The 19,504-nt window shown below is 41.7% G+C and overlaps 1 protein-coding gene across 1 annotated transcript in view; it reads right to left on the bottom strand.

The window, feature by feature from the left end:
- The window catches only part of CNGB3 (cyclic nucleotide gated channel subunit beta 3), a 175,689-nt gene that overhangs the window by 38,229 nt on the left and 117,956 nt on the right, over positions 1–19,504 (bottom strand). Inside the window, exons 11-13 of the mRNA XM_070477432.1 lie at positions 17,163–17,304; positions 12,599–12,758; positions 10,463–10,560 (exon numbers count right to left, since the gene is read on the bottom strand). Of these exons, the coding sequence (XP_070333533.1) occupies positions 10,463–10,560; positions 12,599–12,758; positions 17,163–17,304 (400 nt within the window). The remainder of the gene's footprint in view (positions 1–10,462; positions 10,561–12,598; positions 12,759–17,162; positions 17,305–19,504) is intronic.

Raw genomic sequence — 19,504 nt, 5'->3', positions numbered from 1 at the left:
CTCACGTGGAAGACGTGTTGGAGGAACACTCGTCAGGGTGTGTGGGGGGCGGGCACTGTTTAATCTGCTCTCTGAGCAACAGGGCAAGACTGTGGCTTCCATCTCTGCGGTGTCTTGCCAGGGCTGGGGGCATGCCAGGTACTAAATAAATAAGGCCTGACATCCGTCATGAAGTTGTTAGAAAGCATTCTCTTTTCAACAATGGGAAGTTCAGTGCTGTATAAAATTGGACTCATATTTGAATAAGGTTTCTGGAGATGTGAACGCAGTGGGGAGAAATTCTATTTTTATTCAACACATGAGCTATATGTTAGATGATGGTTCCCATATCCAGGAAGTCCTTTTAATACCGGCAAACTGAACACAATTGTCAAGTTGGTAAAATTTATCTTTGGGCACTAACCTTCTCAGTCTTGAAGGATTTCTTCATTTCTAAGCTCATTCTCCCTAAGTTATTTGAAAAAGAACTCAAGATATTATCAGTAATATATAACTTGCTGGGACTTTCAGTCACCCCCAAGTATAAACAGAGTCTTCAAGGCTTTTCTCAACTCAGCCCTGTTTGTTGTAAGGCTGTGCTCTGGGCCAGCTGAAACTGCACTCCCACTAAACCAGGGATGGGTGATATGTCTAGCCAGGAATTCTGAACCCAGTCGCCCATACTATCGACTATGCCAGTCATGTTGTTGATTGGTAGATTTGGGAGCAGCAAAGTCAAATGTGGTAAATAGTTTGCAAGACACTATGATGGCATAACTTATTGAGTTCTATGTGATATTAGACCAAACCCTATAGTTCATATTTGCAAACACTAGGAGAGTCATTTCCATCAGGCTTTCCCTGAGAACAAACAATAATTCTCTTTTTCTAGGAGCCTCAGTATCACAGTCAAAGTGAGAAGTCCCAAGTTGGATGCAACCCCGAGGATGAATCTAATCCGTCTTCCTAGGATCAAGCATGGCCACACACTGGTTTTACCTGCGTGAAAACTCCTCTGTGGCTGAATCAGTTCTATTCCTCAGGGACAGTAGTAATAATCACAATATATGAATAATGTACTTATATCTGATGTATTGATATAAGTGCTTTGTATGTTTTGAGTTACTGAATTATCACACAGCAGCCAAGGATGTCACCTTATTTATGTAAAGTCTGCCCACTTTCTGGGAGGCAGTGGAGAGCAGTGACCCTAGGGTGTAGGGTCTGAGGCACCCACTGCTGCTTTAGACAGAGTGACTGCTCAGCATGTTCTGTTGAGTAGAGTTCATCTGGGTTATAAGCTCAATGTCAGAATACTAAACAAGTCTAGCAACAGTTTTTGGAGAAGGCAATGGCAACCCACTCCAGTACTCTTGCCTGGAGACTCCAATGGACGGAGGAGCCTGGTGGGCTGCAGTCCATGGGGTCGCCAAGAGTCGGACACGACTGAGAGACTTTACTTTCACTTTTCACTTTCATGCATTGAAGAAGGAAACGGCAGCCCACTCCAGTGTTCTTGCCTGGAGAATCCCAGGGATGGGGGGCCTGGTGGGCTGCCGTCTATGGGGTCGCGCAGAGTCGGACACGCTGAAGTGACTCAGCAGCAGCAGCAGCGACAATATTACTGATACCACCGTGGTTAAACATAAAGTTAAAAATGAAAAGCAGCAAGCCTCCTACTGTAATGCTTTGATTTCAGGCCCCTGGGAAGAAATATGTGAACAGATGGACCCTTGGGTGAGGGGAAGAAACACAGTGCCTTTCCCATTCCACCCGTGGCTCAATCTGCTATCAGACCAAGCTCCTCTCCGCGTGTTTCCTGCCTCTGACATCACAGTCTTTCCAGGCTCTACCTGCCCCATAAGGACGAGTCACAGCCGCCCGGGAGGGGTCCTGTTTGGGAAGGGGCCCGCATTTTCACCGGAGCAGCACCAGTGAGACGCGTCGTGCTTTCCTTGGCAGGCTGGTGGTACCTACGTTTCCAGTTTGAGGTCTTTCCTCTCCGACCTCGGGGCTGGGGCCCTGCGTGCTCAGTCGTGTCCAACTCTTTGCAAACCCCTGGACGCCCATGGAATTTTCTAGGCAAGAATTCTGGAGTGGGTTGCCATTTTCTACTGCCGGGGTCTTCCCAATCCAGGGATGGAACTCATGTCTCTGTACCACCGCGCCCCCTGGAAAAGTGGCCCCATGGGCTATACAGTCCGTGGAACTCTCCAGGCCAGAATGCTGGAGTGGGTAGCCTTTCCCTTCGCCAGGGGATCTTCCCAACCCAGGGATCGAACCGGGGTCTCCTGCATCAAGGCGGATTCTTACCAGCTGAGCCACAATGGAAACCCGTCTGGGAAGCCCTACAAATAAGCAGGGGGCTCTTCTTCAGTTTCTAACGGATGCAATCTTAATTCTACACACTAGGTGGCGCAACAGAACTTTCGCTAAATTTTCTCCGATTTCTGGTAATTTAGTGGTAGAAGCTAAGTGTGATTTCCCTAGCATTTAATTTGATAAAACATATTTAAAAATCAATGCAAAAGTAGTAAATCATCAGATAAGAAGGAAAATTGTCCAACCTCATAGGAATGAATCACTTCTTATTAGCTTAATACTTGAGCTTGGGTTGGAAAATGAGACCGATTTTTGTGAAAAAGAATTCCAAAAAATGACTATTCATCTTGAAGCTCTTTGGAAACTCTGATCACCCCATGTAGAAGGAGCAAATCTTACTAACTCACCACAGTTGATTGAAGCAACGTTTTGGTGAAATTCTGTGACTTTAGTTCTACCTGCTTTGAACAAGAGGGAGAAAAACCGCATGAGCTACAAGGTCTTAGTAGGAGAGTAGCGAAGCGTGTGTAATTTAGGTATCTGGTGTGAAACTAACCAGCGTGCCAAGTCTAAGTCTGTGACATTCATCGACATTCATCATCTGTGTTTTGACTCTGGGACACTCCTCAGCATCTTATCACTTATCTAGACAGGGCTGGCGGGGAGCTGAAAGGTCTCATCACCGAACTGCTAAGACTGTATTTGTAGCCTGTGCAGTAAAAATTTGCTTCCCGCTCTTTGGCCTCAGTCAGGTAAATAGCTTCTACTTCCTGTAAAATGAAGGATCATAAAGCTTTTCTCAGAGACTTGCTGGGAGAATTAACTGAGAGAAGGTAACAAAGAAGATAATACAGTGCAAGCGGAACCCAATAAACAGTAGCTATGATTTCTGAGAAGTAAAGAACCCATCTGACAATGCAGGAGACATAAGAGTTTGATCCCTGGATCGGGAAGATCCCCTGGAGGAGGACATGGCAACCCACTCCAGTATTCTTGCCTGGAGAATCCCATGGACAGAGGACCGTGGTGGGCTACAGTTCATAGGGTCACAAAGAGGTGGACACGACTGACGCGATGTAGCCATGCATGCACACAAAGCAAGGTCCACTCCATTCTGAGGGTTGGCCTCATCCAATAAGTTGAAGGCCTTCAGAGAAAATAGTCTGAAGTTCCCTGAGGAGCAGGGAAATCTGCCTCCAGACTGCCTTTGGATTTGAGCTGCAACAGTAACACTTGCCAGGGTTTCCAACAAGCTGACCTGTCCTGAAGGTTTTGAATCTGTTGGTCCTCATGATTACATGAGCCCTTCTTTAAAATAAACACCCCCTAGTTGTGTCCAAGTCTGCGACACCCTGGGCTGCAGCCCACCAGTCTCTTCTGTCCGTGGGATTCTCTGGGCAAGAATACTGGAGTGTGCTGTCATTGCCTTCTCCAGGGGATCTCCCCATCCTAGGGACAGAATCTGAATCTCCTGCATCTCCATCACTGGCAGGCTGATTCTCTGGAGTGCCCTGACACAGGGGCCATATGACAGCTGGGTGCAGCAAGGTGCGTGGTGAGAGCCCTGTGAATGAAAGATCAGGGACAGATGGAGCACCTTCCTGTAACGTTGTCCGTATCACAGCTTGGGTTACTCCAGCATGACTTACAGCACTTTCATTAAAGCACGAGGACGCTCACTGTTTCCCTAATGAATAAACAGATTTCACAAGGTTAAAAGGAAAGAAATAGAAGCACACTGTCTTTTGGAATGGAAAAGGTCAGTTTTCATTCCCATCCCAAAGAAAGGCAATGCCAAAGAATGCTCAAACTACCCCACAATTGCACTCATCTCACACGCTAGCAAAGTAATGCTCAAAATTCTCTTCCACAGCACGTGAACTGTGAACATCCAGATGTTCAAGCTGGGTTAAGAAAAGGCAGAGGAACCAGAGGTCAAATTGCCAACATCCATTGGTTCATCAAAAAAGCAAGAGAGTTTCAGAAAAACATCTAGTTCTGCTTTATTGACTATGCCAAAGCCTTTGACTGTGTGGGTCACAACAAACTGTGGAAAAATCTTCAAGAGATGGGAATACCAGATGACCTGACCTGCTTCCTGAGAAATCTGCAGGTCAAAATGCAACAGTTAGAACTGGACATGAAACAATAGACTGGTTCCAAATCAGGAAAGGAGTACATCAAGGCTGTATATTGTCACCCTGCTTATTTAACTTATATGCAGAGTACATAATGAGAAACGCTGGGCTGGATGAAGCACAAGCTGGAATCAAGATTACCGGGAGAAATATCAATAACCTCAGATATGCAGATGACACCATCCTTATGGCAGAAAGTGAAGAAGAACTAAAGAGCCTCTTGATGAAAGTAAAAGACAAGAGTGAAAAATTTGGCTTAAAACTCAATATTCAGAAAACTAAGACCATGGCATCTCATCCCATCACTTCATGGCAAATAGATGAGGAAACAATGGAAACAGTGAGAGACTTTATATTTTTAGGCTCCAAAATCACTGCAAATGGTGACTGCAGCCATGAAATTAAAAGACGCTTGCTCCTTGGAAGAAAAGCTATAACCAACCTTGACAGCATATTAAAAAGCAGAGACATTACTTTGCTGACAAAGGTCTGTCTAGTCAAGGCTATGATTTTTCCAGTAGTCATGTATGGATGTGAGAGTTGGACTATAAAGAAAGCTGAGTGCCGAGGCATTGATGCTTTTGAACTGTGGTGTTGGAGAAGACTCTTGAGAGTCCCTTGGACTGCAAGGAGACCCAACCAGTCCATCCTAAAGGAAATCAGTCCTGGGTGTTCATTGGAAGAACTGATGCTGAAGCTGAAACTCCAGTACTTTGGCCACCTGATGTGAAGAGCTGACTCATTTGAAAAGACCCTGATGCTGGGAAAGATTGAGGGCAGGAGGAGAAGGGCAAGACAGAGGATGAGATGGTTGGATGGCATCACCAACTTGATGGGCATGAGTTTGAGTAAACTCCAGGAGTTGGTGATGGACAGGGAGGCCTGGCGTGCTGCGGTCCATGGGGTTGCAGAATCAGACACGACTGAGCGGCTGAACTGAACTGAACTGTCCTTTTAAAAACTGAATACAATGCCCAATTAAAGCAACAGACATATATCTTTGGAAAACCTGAAACAAGTTTATTTAGCATAGAATTATTTTCTGCTGCTACATTGCAAACACATTCTACTACCTCTGCATCCCTTCACACATTTACAAAGTGGAGAAAAGTCCTTGTGAAATTTTTGACTGAAGATTCAAGATAGAAACTTAAAGCATTCTTTCAGTTCAGTGGCTCGGTCATGTCCAACTCTTTGCGTATTCTTTAGGGCATCTTACACTAGGTATTCGTGAATTAAATGGTTTTCAAGTACTTTAAATTTACCCTAATCCTGAAGATTGGAAAGCATGCCCGCCAGCCCCGAGTCCTGGGGTCAGATTCTTGTGTGTGTGTGTGTGTGTGTGTGTGTCTGTGTGTGTCTGTGTGTGCGCGCGCGCGATCTCTTTCTTTCTCTGCTCCTGCCTTCTGGCCTTTTGAAGATATGGAAGATCCATTTTCAGGGAGAATTCAAGATAGGAAGGTTGTTAACAGTTGACAGTCACTTTTTTTTGTTCCCCCTGGATGTTCTGTTCTATTTTAAGTATCCCCATTTCCGGTCTTGGTAAAACTGAAACCCGCGCTGCTGGCTTCGTCCTTTCCAGCTTCCTGGGCCTGCAGGATCGGCCCGCATGCCTTGGCTTGGCTTCAGCCGACCGCTCCAGGTTGTCTGTAGTTGTCCCCAGGTGCTCTGGTCCTAACGCCTGACAGCGAGGCTCCTGCCTGGGACCCGCTCCCCTGTTCACTCCAAGCCGCCCTTGGACCCTCTGGGCACAGAAGCCCCGAAGGTTTTCCCCTTTGTGCCTCAGGCTCTAGAGGGCAGAGATGAGCTCAGTAACCTCTGAATGAATGAGAAGCGACGTGTCAGCTGGGTATAATTTATGAGCTAAGGGTGTAGGATTCCCTCCTCAGTCTATTTCCTCCCTAAGAAAGTAACAAATTTGTGTCAACTACAAAGATTGTCTTCCTGAGGTTTAGAAAAGAAATAAATTTAGGAATTTTTCCATACCTGATTATTTTCTATTTCACTGGCTTTAGGGGGAAAAAAAAAACTTTTTTCATTTAACAGAAATATAAATGGAAATGGGTTCTTTCTGCAAGGAACTACATCTTTAATGGAAATGTCAGGGAAGAATGAATCTATGTATAGTGGTAGCAACATGTGAAGATCTAACCTTTTTTTCTCAATCAGATATTGTTGATTTTATGGATTTCCAAAAAATATATGCAAAAACAAAAGAAAATAACTTTGAGGCTGGAAACTGATAACTTCCCAAGTCAGAGATAATTCCATAAAAGTTGTTGGTGTATCAGTTAAAGATTTTGTTTTCTTTAAAACATAGCTGGTTGTTCTCGCTTATTCTCAATTAAGCCAGTCATTGAAGTGAAAGTCACACATTTGTGTCCGACTCTCTTTGCAACGCCATGGACTGTAGCCCTCCAGACTCCTCTGTCCACGGGATTCTCTAGGCAAGAATGCTGGAGTGGGTCGCCATGCCCTCCTCCAGGGGATCTTCCTGACCCAGGGATCCAATGCGTGTCTCTTACGTCTCCTGCTTTGGCAGGCGAATTCTTTACCACTAGCGCCATCTAGAAAGCCCATAGATATGTATATATATATTTAAAAAATAAATAATAGAAACAAACATTTTGTAGTATAATGCTCACGCTTATTTATGCGTGCAGCACTCTGATATTTTTGTGTCTATTTTATATGCTGGTTATGGCCCAGTTAATTGAATTCATGATCTCCAAATGAATTGCAAGCTGCAGCTTGAAAACGATTTATTTAGAGTCACCTGTCAACCAAGGTAGAAATCCCTTTCCTAGTCTCCCTGATAGAAAATCAGAAAACCGAACGCATCCCATGATGTTTCTACTTTACCAGAGCTTCCACTGTGGCGCTTGTACTAGAAATCGGAAACCACTTTCCAATTAGGAAACTACATTCTAAAATCTCCAGGAATTGACCCCAGGGCACCTTCCCTCCTGTCCTCTCCCTTTCCTCTAAGACCCCTCCAGTGGGGATCAAGACCATTAGGCCCAAGCCTTTTTCTCCAAGAATGCTTTATTCCAGTAGATGTATCTGCAGCTCAGAAATGGGGTTTACAGTTGAACACTATTTTGCCGAAATAGGGAGAGTAAATGTTATTCCTTGTTCATTTAACAAACATTACTCCATGTAACTACTGGTGCTATTGAATTAATTTTCCCAATAACTAAATATACTCCACATCTATACATTTTCTTTTGAAGCCATTCTTTTTTTAACTGAAGAATAATTTATATGTTGTGAAGTATATAAATTTTAAAGGACAGATCAATTTTGACAAATGCATACATTGTGGAACTTCTCTAGTAAGACAAAAAAATTTCTATCACTCCATAAAATTCCTTCATGTCCCCTCATAGTCAATATCTTCTTACCCACTCCCAACTGTAAGCAATCATTGGTCTGATTTGTACTATTATAGAATAATTTTGTTTCTAAAATCATTCTTTTGCTATCTTCTTGGTCCTCTACTCAATCCATACTTCTTATCCCCTGAAAGATACTCTAATTTGTCAAAGTCCTTCTTAAAACTGGGCTTTCCTTTTGGCTCAGCTGGTAAAGAATCTGCCTGCACTGCGGGAGACCTGGGTTCGATCCCTGGGTTGGGAAGATCCCCTGGAGAACGGAAAGGCTACCCAGTCTAATATTCTGGCCTGGAGAATTCCATGGACTGTATAGTCCATGGGCTTGCAAAAAGTTGGGCATAACTGAGCGACTTTCACTTCACTTCTTAAAACTGGTTATTTACCATATATGTTAATACAAATGTAGTTGCAATAATCAAGAAAACTAATATTAGGATAAAATTTGGGGCAATATTGAGTATAACTTTATGGACTCACATGTAGCTTGAGGTCAAGTAAAACTCCCAGGTATTAAAAAAGTTGTTATAAAACTATTGCTTTTTTGTAATGTTAGGACTAAATTCAGGATTTTTCTTTTATGCCTATGGAAGTTAATCTTGGTTTTGCTCATTGTTTCAAAGCATTCAGTTAATTTTAAGTTCTGTCATCTAACATATTTATAACTATTCCTCTTGCTTTGTTTCATCTGCCAGTTTGAAAATCACATGGTTTATATCTTCATTCAAATCCTTATGGAAATTTAGAACAGGACATATCACCCAAGAAAAGGGTCTAGGATGCTGACCTAGCTCTAGTTCCCTGCAGTCTTGGGCTAAGCTAATATTGAGAGCGATGCTGCCTAACCATTTCGGCATACAGTGTCTGCTTCATCTTGTACGCAAAAGTGTCTTTCTCCTATTTTCAAGTCATGTCTTTCCTTATCTTAAAATCCATCAATATGTTCACTTGCCGAAATTTATGGCTCCAGCTTGGACCTCTTCTCCGAACTCAGATTTATTTATCAAACTGCCTACATGACATTCCATCTGAAGTCTGGTTCTCACCTCACACTAACACATCGCCAAACAATCTATTTCTATCCTTCTCACTCTCCACTTGCTTTAAAATTTCCTATTTTGCAAATGGCATCTTTGTTCTTACTGTTCCTCAGCTTAAATCCTGAATCATCCTTGATTTTTTTTTCTCTCTTCAGACAATCAAATAGCAAAAACTATAGGCTCTTTCTTTGAATGCATTCAATATTGGGCCACTTCTTAACTCTGCTGCATGGGGTCACAAAGAGTTGGACGACTGAGCGACTGATCACACACACACACACACACACACACACACACACACACTGCTACAACTCCTCTGGGTCTGAGTGCCATGATCCCTATAGAATTCTGCAGATGGTGATCCCTCCTTGGCTTCCCTGACTTCCATATTTGCTTCTATGGTCTATTCTCCACCCAGCAGGAAAAATTCCCTTTCAAAAAGATCTCAAGTAGGTCACCTTCTGCTCAAGATCTTCAGTGGTTTCTGCATCTCAGAGGACAACCAAAAATTTACGCCACAGCCTCCGAAGCCCTCCGTTAACTTGCCCGATTTATCATTGCGGTTTTTCCGCACACCCCTGTCCCTCACCTCGCAGACCAGAGCTTCATCTCGTCCATCCTTCTGCCGGGCAGCCTCTCCGCCTACCTCTCCTTTCCTGCTCCCAGCACCTGCCCGCTCACGCCCTCGCTTCCTGCTGTCCTCTGCCCAGATGCTCAGTTGCACTTGCCTAGAGCAAGCCTTTCATGGCCAATACCACCCTCACTCTCCTTAACCGGTTTAATTCTGCTCCTAGCATCATCACCTCCACACAGGTTCTATATTGATTTTTCATTCCTCTCTTTTGAAATTTAAGCTCCAAGTGTGCAAGTATTTATTTTTAACCGTCAAATTCCTAGTAGCTAAAATGGTGCTGGAAACATAGTAAGAACTGAATAAATGTTTGTTGAATGAGTTAATTAAATAGATGAATCAGTGAGTGCCCCACACAGAATAAGTGTTAGGTGAAAAATTATATTACATGTTACTTACATGTAATATAATGCATTAAGAAGAGGAAAATTAGAAAATTAGAAACATTCAAAACATTAAAATTTCTTTGCTATACATTTTTTCTTAAAAAAAAAAGGCCTCTAAATTTGAATTTGGCCATGTAAAACGTCTGAATCCAAATCATTTGTATTAGAGATGTAATTAGGCACTGATTCGCTGATTGTCAGGCCAATCCAGAGCTAATCTGGGGCCTGATTGTCATGCATTGCCAAGGTGTATTCATAAATGGGAAATGACATGCTTAGTAGCAAAGACATAGAGCTGTAGAATTTAATTATATTTAAATTAATGCCAGAAGAGCCTGAAGAGTGCTTCTTCTTTGACACCAATTAGGAGAGAGAGGCTGCTAAAGAATAAGTCATCTGCTGAAGAGAGACCCATAGTTTATTTGACTCTAATTTCACATAAAGTCTCCAGATTACTTTGATTTTATTAAAAATAGGGCAGAAAATCATAAATGCTGTATTCAGGAAGAGCTTTGATATTTCTCGGGAAATTGATGTGGGTGGTGCCTTTCCTACGAGCTGGAGAAGCACTTGCCTTGAACAAGTCGACTTTGCTGATGATGCTGAAGTTGACGTCAACAGTGAGGGCGAGCTGCATGGTGGTCGGCAACGTCTCAAGGAGATCGGACTCATCTTCATAGAGATAAACACATCCACCCACAAAGAAGAGTCATTAGTAAACAATACCGAAGTTCAGGAAACATTAAAACAATAACAGAAACAAAACGCCAACTCCTGCTTTGTAAATAAACAGCTGCACCACTGTCTATATTTTTGTTACTTTTATTGGACATGCATGCCTGACACATCAGAAAAGAAATGTATTTTCACTGTTGGCGACAGGACAGTTCTGAATAATTCCAGAACTTTGTGCATGCTGAAGCTTTAGGTATAAAGTTTAGAGAGGATGGGGCCAAGGCTAGTGAACACACTGGGGTGGGAAAAGGATCTAGTTCCCATCTTCTGATTCCACAGCTCTAACATCCTAGGGATGGCAAAAATGAGTATAATGAGTACTATGTGGCTTACAGAGTTCTGTCACGATCTTATTGGATGCTTGGGACAACCCTAAGTATGTTCATTCCTGCTTTCTGGAAAGAAGAAACGAAAGGGGAAGTGAAACTCAGGGCAAAAAAAGTAAGTGCCTTGTTTGTGCGTACGTGGTGAGTGGCTGGGCTGGGAGTGGAATCTAAAGAAGAAATGTATTAAGTGAGCAAAGTCAAATGATTGTTATTTCCTTGCTTATTAACTCAATAAACTATGTGAATACATAAGATTTTTTTAACCTGGGAATTAAATGATGGGCCTTTTAAGTTCAGTTTAGTTGCTCAGTCGTGTCCGATTCTTTGCGACCCCATGAACCGCAGCACGCCAGGCATCCCTGTCCATCACCAACTCCCAGAGTTTACCCAAACTCATGTCCATTAAGTCAGTGATGCCATCCAATCATTTCATCCTCTGATGGGCCGTTAGGCTGATAAAATGGTCCATGAACAAAACTACACATTCTTAGTCTATAGTATAGTATGGGTTTCTGAGAGTTGATTACTTTTGATGTTTTCTTACATCCATTTAGAAAAAAAAAAACAATCCATGCCGTCTAATTTTGATTCAAATACTGATTCTAAATATGAAAGTTCTTTCTATAAAAACACAGCTCTTTGTTTCCAAGGGCTGCTTATCTCTATTTCCTTCCTAAGCCGAAGGTTTGGAGCTGGGTCCACAGGGAGAGAAGGAAGGGGTCTGCTACCCTTTCTCTCCCTGCTCCGCCCCCTGCGTGAGGCGCCCTCAAGAATATCTGTGGGTGCTTAGGAAAAGATTTGCTTTTCATCATCTAGATTCAGGAAGATGTTCTAAACCTGTGGTTGGCATCTCTTAAGACCAGCAGAGAGGAGAAGAAAACCATCAACAACCAGTGGTTCTTACCTGCTTTTTGGGAACTTTGTGATTTGGGAATCACACTGTAATTTGCATTCTGAAGTCAGTAGCCTTTCTGACTTCTCAGTAGCACCAGTTCTTATTTTTATAGGGTGAGGTACAAACTAAAAGTTGAATCTGATTATTGTTAAGTAGCACATTATCTTTAACTTACTTTATATCTTTTAGTAAATGTTATTTTAACCTTCAGTGCTATGGTACTAACAGTAGACAACATGAATGATAAAGGGTCTCCTGGAAGGGACCTGTAGCTGAGCATGGCCTGAAAGATCGCTGCTCTGAGTGCTGAGCTCTGGGAAGAGGGTGATGTTGCAGACAGAGCAAGAGTTTGGAGAACAGGTGCACGTCTGAGCTCAGTTTAGGCCATTTGCTGGCTCTGTGCCCTTGGCCAATTTTTTTTCAGTTAGGAGCCTCCATTTCCTTGTCTCCTAAAAGGGGGTTGGTAACACCTAATTTTCCCCATGTTTTTGGGTGAAGATTAGATGAGGTAATGTGTGTAATATCTAGCATCTGTTGGGCACTGAAGAAAATTTAGCAAGCCTTCCAGGATTTGCATAATCAGTAAGTTATGTCTGATTTGAGAAAAAAATCCCATGGTATTAAGTGCTTTAAAGATTATTTAGTTGTTCCCCAATCTTTTGTTCAAATCCAATTAGTCTCTGCTGCTGCCTTACAGGATTTTCATTATGGGACATGGTTTACAGGGACTTAATCAGTAATTTGCAATGCTTACCTAGCATTCTTTGAGAGGCCCACGTATATTCATACCAAGTCCGGACCCGATTCTGCACAATCTTAGGAATGGAATAAGTATTCATATAGGCAATGGTATGATCCATGCAGATGCGGAAGTTGTTCTGATTGGCTGTAGCCGCTCCAATTACATCTTGCATCTAAAACCACAAATATGGTCACTCCACACTCAGCAGAGAAAGTGGAAGAGTTACTATAAACCCAGTTGAATAAGAGTTCTCATATGACACAATCCATTCTAATGCTGACTACCTGATTTTTAACACATCGGTACTGGGTCCTACTTTCAACCATTTACTGATAAGATATTGGACAAACTGTATCCTTTCTGACCCAATGAGGACAATAGAACCTGTTTTACCTACCATGTGAGGCTTTTGTGAGGATTCAGTCTCATAATGCATGTGACTGCACACGTCTTTCTTTGCAAGCTTGTGTATTACTGCAAAGATGTTAGTTGATATTTTAAAAATATATAGCTTGTGCTTATGCAGGAAATGTGCAAAGAAAGTTAAGCAATTAATTACGTGGCAGAATGGCTAGTCCACTTCAGTGAATCTCGTTTTGAAAGCATCCTTCACAGATTTTGCAGTGTGGCTGGCTATATGGACTCAATTCATCATGAAACTGCAACTCTGTGCTTCCCTTTGTGTTGTTTAGACAGATAAAATCAAACTCATCATGCTTAAGGCATAGTATTCAGCAGAAGTTGAAATGTGCTGAAATTACTGAAGCATCATCTACAGATGTGACAATACTTAAGGAACTGTCAGGCTTTAGTTCTTGGATGTTTATAACTCAGCCATAAAAACCCACTCTAGGTTAAAAGCTGATCTTTAAGGTCTCAGCACAAAGAAGATATATAGCCCGACTCTTCCTCTCACATAGAGGGAAGCGAGTGGTTGTAAATTTGCTTTGACTGTGGGTTTATAATAGGGAGGAAAACCTGGGCCTCGCTTTCACACTCGTAAGACTTTGCTCATTCATTCTCGTAGCTGAGCCTTTTCTGCTTATGGAAAAACCACTCATTCTTTGAGGTTTAGATAAAAAATGCTCTTTCGTTGCAATGCCCTCTTCAGTTTCCATTTTTAAAGTTAACAGGTTCTTCTACTTGTCGGGCGCATCTACTGAGGAGCTATGCAGAGGGTCAACTGGATACACCTTTTCCAGTTCCTAACTTACCCCTTGAGGGCTAGGCTTCAACAACCTCAGTTCCCAGATCTCCTTTTTCCAAGCCATTTTAGACCGATGATGGACATTACCCACTCACCTAAGGCCTTGAGAATTGGGATATTAGAGGTTGGGTTGAGAGATTTAATAGAGTTTTAAATTGGGACCCAAGGACAATTAAAAGCCTTATTGATTGGTGTTGAGGGCAGAGGATTTGTAGTTACAGTAATCTGAATGCTTTATGTGCAAGGCTGGATTTTGATGGTGCAGGTGAAGAAGACATATATTCTATGATGTGTGTTCCAGACAGGAGGAAGAAAATGTCAGTCTCTATGAGCTGTATGTGAGAATAGAACATTGCAGTTAAAATGTGATGTGATTATCTAGGGTGCAGTTCTTGGTATGGTTATATGTGGGAATTTTTATCAGTGGAGATTTTGTTCGGGACTTTCTGACCTTTGTTTCTGTTCTCCTTCTCAGCATCTTTTATTCACTGTGAGAGTCAAGGCACAAATCTCTGTCTCCCGCCTCAACCTTTCCTTTGGGCTCTACTACATTTTTTAGTGGCTTGATGGTTCTCATTGATCCTGTTGGAACTTCACAGTCAATGTACAGGCAGGTGTGGTATGGGGTATAAAGCAGCTCTTTCCAGCTTTCATGTGCATATGAATCTCCTGAAGATCCTATTAAAATGCAAATTATGACTCAGTAGGTTTGGGGTGACCCTTGAATTCTGAAATTCCCAGGTGATGATTCTGCTCTTAGTCCAAAGACCACTTTGAATGGAATTTTAACTGGAGCTGGACATAGGTTTTTAATCTTGTAAGAATTGCCTTGAACATAGTAACTGCTAAATATGCCAGATTTTCATTGTCTATTTATGTTTATTTTCATTGACATTATATGGTCTTATCCTATGACTTCTGAATTACATGTATGAATTTGGGATGTTTTTTAATTTCCTTAAACCAGAGTTGTCTCAACTGCAAAACTGAGAAAATACTGAGGGAGATCTGGCTACTTCACATAGATTTCAGAAGTTATAAGATAATATGCTCTTTGCCATTTCTATTCAAATTAGTTGCATTAATATTAAAATTAATTGCATTTCTCTATAAACAAACTTCCTATTTTCAATCACTGTTAATGTGTCTCCCCAAGCATTAAGATTATGATAATTGCATAGTGTTCATCTTCCAAACTGAAATGTTTTCTAAATAGAGTTTCCTTTACAGTCTCTCTCTCTCTACTCAATTACCACATTCAGGCTGAAGTGGCATATATTCACCGTATTTTTAAATTTTTTTGTATTTTGATGCTTTGATTTCTTGGACTATCTTTCCCAGAGTTAGCTAAGTGAGATGGCGCAGTGGTAAAGAATCTGCCTGCCATATGCAGGAGACACAAGAGCTGTGAGTTCCATCCCTGGATTGGGAAGATCCCCTGGAGCTGGAAATGGCAACCCACTCCAGTATTTCGTGCCTGGAAAATTCCATGGCCAGAGGAGCCTGGTGGGCTACACAGTCCACGGGTTTGCAAAGAGTCGGACAAGACTGAGCACAGAACTCTACTGGGAGGGCCCCTTTCATATGCAAAATAGCCAATCCTGGTTCCCTCCTAAGCAGCCCTCTAGGCAAGGAGTGACCGACTCCTCTTCCAGCTATTTGTGTAACAGACTATCTTTTTAATGTCAATAGTCTCCTGATCTGTTGCCCTCACCATCTGTAAATAATAAAACCTATATTTTAAAACAGTATGCTTGCGTGCATGCTAAGTGGCTTCAGTTGTTCCCAACCCTATTGACTGTAGCCCGCCAGGCTCCTCTGTACACGGGATTCTCCAGGCAAGAATACTGGAGTGGGTGGCCATGCCCTCCTCCAGGGGATCTTCCTGACCCAGGGATCAAACCTGTGTCTCTTTCTCCTACATTGGCAGCCAGAATTATTTTTACCAACCACTAGAGCCACCTGGTAAGCCCTTAAAACAGTATACCCCTTCCAACTTATATTTTGATTGATTTTCCATAAATCGCTTTGTTCAAAATTCTTCCCTGGCTGACTTCCCATTGCCCTTAAGATGAAGTTCAACATCTGCAACATTTAGAGCCCTTAAACTATCTTGTCCTTGCTACATCTCTAACCTTATTTACAGGTGTCTTTCACTACAGCTGTTCTGGCACTCATCCATTTCTCAAACAAATATGTGCTTTATTATTGCTATCTTTCACACATAGTTTCTGATTGATTGAACTATCTCTCTAACTACTGAATCCTATCTTTTTTAAAGATGTTGCAAAGACATTATCTCCTCCATGAAACCTCCTGGGAAGCTTCCTTTTTCTGATCTTATACAAAGCTTTCAAACTCCCCTCTGGAACTTATTGTGGTTAGCAGCCCCTTGACATTCACGGAAGTAGGATTTGAGTTTTGCCTATTTGTGATCAGCTTTTTGTTGTTGTTTAGTCACTTCAGTCGTGTCTGATTCTTTGTGACCCCATGGACTATATATAGCCTCCCGGGCTCCTCTGTCCATGAGATTTCCCAGGCAAGAATACTGGAGTGGGTTGCCATTTCTTTAAGTGTTATAAAAAATAATTTTCATTGCTCAATTTTGTTAAAGCATGGGTTATATTCATAACAGTTAGTGTAGTGAGTGGGAATCAATCACTTATCTGGTGGTAATAATCATTTTGTGATTTTTTCTAACTATTTACCCAGTGTACAAATCTCAAGACGGCTTTTTGCTTCAAACATATAGTGTGTAAAGTGCCTTACAAAGAAGTATAATTCTAAAGATGCTGTGCTGTTGAGCTTTTTATTTCTTGTGATCTGAGAAATCAGAAAGGTGTTGGGCTCTAACCCTTGCAAATGCCAATTACCTTGCAATAAAGTATTTGGGTATTTGATTTACTTTCTTATAAGACTGTGATTCCTTGAGAATAAGGAGAAGTAGATGCCATGATAAACATTTATGAACTAATGATTTTTTAATTAATTTAGATGACATTTGGTAACCTCTGGTTTAAATGACCTCTGAAGTTGACTTTAACCCAGGGATATTCTGACAATATTTGAAGTTTAAGTAAAAAAGAAAGAGAGCTTCTAAAGGTTTTCAGAAAAACTTAGAAATGTGACTCTCTGAGAGTCACAGATACTCATTGCGTACAAGTTCTCTGATAGAGTTAATAGTTTAAAAATGGAAAGGCAATGTTGATCCATTCACAGCCCCCTTCAATTCATTAGAAGAGATGACAGTTAGTAAAATTAAAAAAGCACCAGATAGATTTTGAGTTTTCCTATGTAAAGTTTATAAAAAATTATTAGGCTTTCAAAAATGACAGCATCATGTATCTAGGGATGCACATCTCAATTTACCTGACCAATTAAGCTGGAGAACACAAAAACTCCAGAAAAGAAGTTCAACAGTTGAAAAACAATTTCAAATGAAGTTTGTGGTTCTGGAAGGCCCCCAATGGTAATCAAAGTTCGAACTGCCCAATAATAACACCTCAGATACCTGTGAAAAGAGAAGATATACATTTTGCTTTGTACTATAGCAGTAAAATGCCATTATGCTTGGGAATATATTGCTATAGTACTAGATTTTAACAGATTCCCTCGTAATTAAGATTTTCTATCTTTAAGCAGCATTAGCAACTACCGTGTGTACTAATGTAAACTTTTTAAGATGAACTTCTTGATAAATGTTGTGAAATGACTAAACAAAGACAAAGAAGGTGTTTATTAGTCATTCCACTTATTTCTCCCTGCAAAACACATCACCCTAGAGTTTAGTGGCATGAGGCAGCAACTATTCTACTAGGCTTGTCATGCTGTGGGCCAGGCGTTTGTGGGAGACCCCTGAGACGGCTCATCTACACTCCTGAACCCTCATCTACACTCCTGAGTCCTGAGACTTGAATGCCAGAGACAGCTGGGAGGGCTCGATGGAGGCCCGAGGTCCGAGGCCTTGGCTCTGACTGTTGGCTGAGCTCTTCTGTTGTGTATGTCTGTTTGGAACGCCCAGGTTGTCTCCTCTCACAGTCCGAGCTGGGATGGTTGCACCCGCTGGGGCTGGCTGTGTGTTCTCACTCAGCCTCCTGGTGTGGCTAGCTTGGGCTTCCTCACAGCATGGAAGTCTTAGCGTAGATGGACTTCTTGCCTGGCTGGCTTCCCCCTGAACGGTAGAAGCTCAGGCAGTAGCTGTAAGCCTTCTTGTAACTCAGAAGCCCTATAATGTCTAAATCTCTTGCCACATATATTTGCCAAGCAAGTCTCTAAGACCAGCCAGATTCAAGGGGAGGGACATTTGAATTTACCTTTCAATGAGAGGAGCAGCAAAGAATGTGAGGCTACCTTTGAACTACCTCATAGTGATCAGTGAGGCATATCATAGACATCAAGGGGGTTTATGGAGACAGGAAAGCCCTTTATAGTTTAGAAACAGCTGTTTTTTACTGATGGAAGATAGAGCAGGTAGGTATACACCTCCCCTCTCTTTTCTACTCATATATTACCATGTGATCGAATATATAAGTCATGACAGAGACACAGAACTAAGTTCTATCTTAAAAGGGAAATTATTCTTGAGTGTAATAGCTAATTTATCTAGAAATTTAGTAATGAAGAAAATCAAGCATGCTCAGAAATACACTTTATAAAGATTCTGTACTAAACTCTAGCAATTGCAAATGGAGAGACAGATCATTATAGCCCAGATGGGAAGAAGATCTGGGACCAGGGCAATGAAAAAGAATATGATAAAGATGAGGACAGGACATGTGAGGTTCACTTGGCTATATGCGGCTAAGGGTTTCACGGAGTCCCAAGTAAGGTGGGAATAGAAATTAGTGTTACAACCCCTTGTATATATAATTTTGGTCCATAATTAGATACTGTTGTTGTTTAGTCATCAAGCTGTGTCTGATTCTCTGCAACCCTGTGGACTGTAGCCAGCCAGATGCCTCTGTCTATGGGATTTCCCTAGCAGGAATATTAGAGTAGGTTGCCATTTCCTTCTCCAGGGGATCTTCCTGACCCAGGGATTGAACCCTAGTCTCCTGCTGACAGGTGGATTCTTTACCACTGAGCTCCCTGGGAAGCCCACATACTTAGGTCCCTATTTGGTACATTCCATATAGCTCTGATAACATGGTCTGGATCAAAGATTTCCACTGAATCCTTGAAGAAAAATGCCCTATATATAGAGGCCATTTTCAGATATTGCTGCAGAGAGGCATTCAGATTTAGTGGGGTCCAGCCAGCTATCTTAGTTTCCAGAGTAAACACACGAAAGCAGCAGTGTATAGAATCCTGCCCTAGTCAGTCTTTATTTCTTCTCTGGGTGTGCCGCCTAAACGTTCGCACTTTACGTAAACGTGCATTTGTCTTTGAACAAGGATGGTCTTTTGTGTGTGTGTGTGAGAATAGGTTATAATTTTCAGATCTTCAGATAGTAAGAAGTTGAGGTTGACAAAGAAAGAATCAAACAACAGTTAAAGTCAGTATTCAAATAAAAACACATCTAGAGAGAAATCACTTGTTTTGAAATTCAATACCTTTTGAAGGACATGAGTCCTTTTGTTTGTCTTATCTGGTAGATACAGGAACGGACAAATAATTAAGTCTTTGGTACGATCTGAAACCACTGTGCCAAGAGAATAAAAGTATCACTAGTCTGCATCATCTTTTCTAACAAGCTTCCTTGGACTTACAGA

The sequence above is a fragment of the Odocoileus virginianus genome, chromosome 15 (assembly GCF_023699985.2).
Source record: "Odocoileus virginianus isolate 20LAN1187 ecotype Illinois chromosome 15, Ovbor_1.2, whole genome shotgun sequence".
Classification (NCBI taxonomy): domain Eukaryota; kingdom Metazoa; phylum Chordata; class Mammalia; order Artiodactyla; family Cervidae; genus Odocoileus; species Odocoileus virginianus.
Note: the sequence above shows the minus strand (reverse complement) of the source record. Positions and strands in the feature narration are given on the sequence as shown.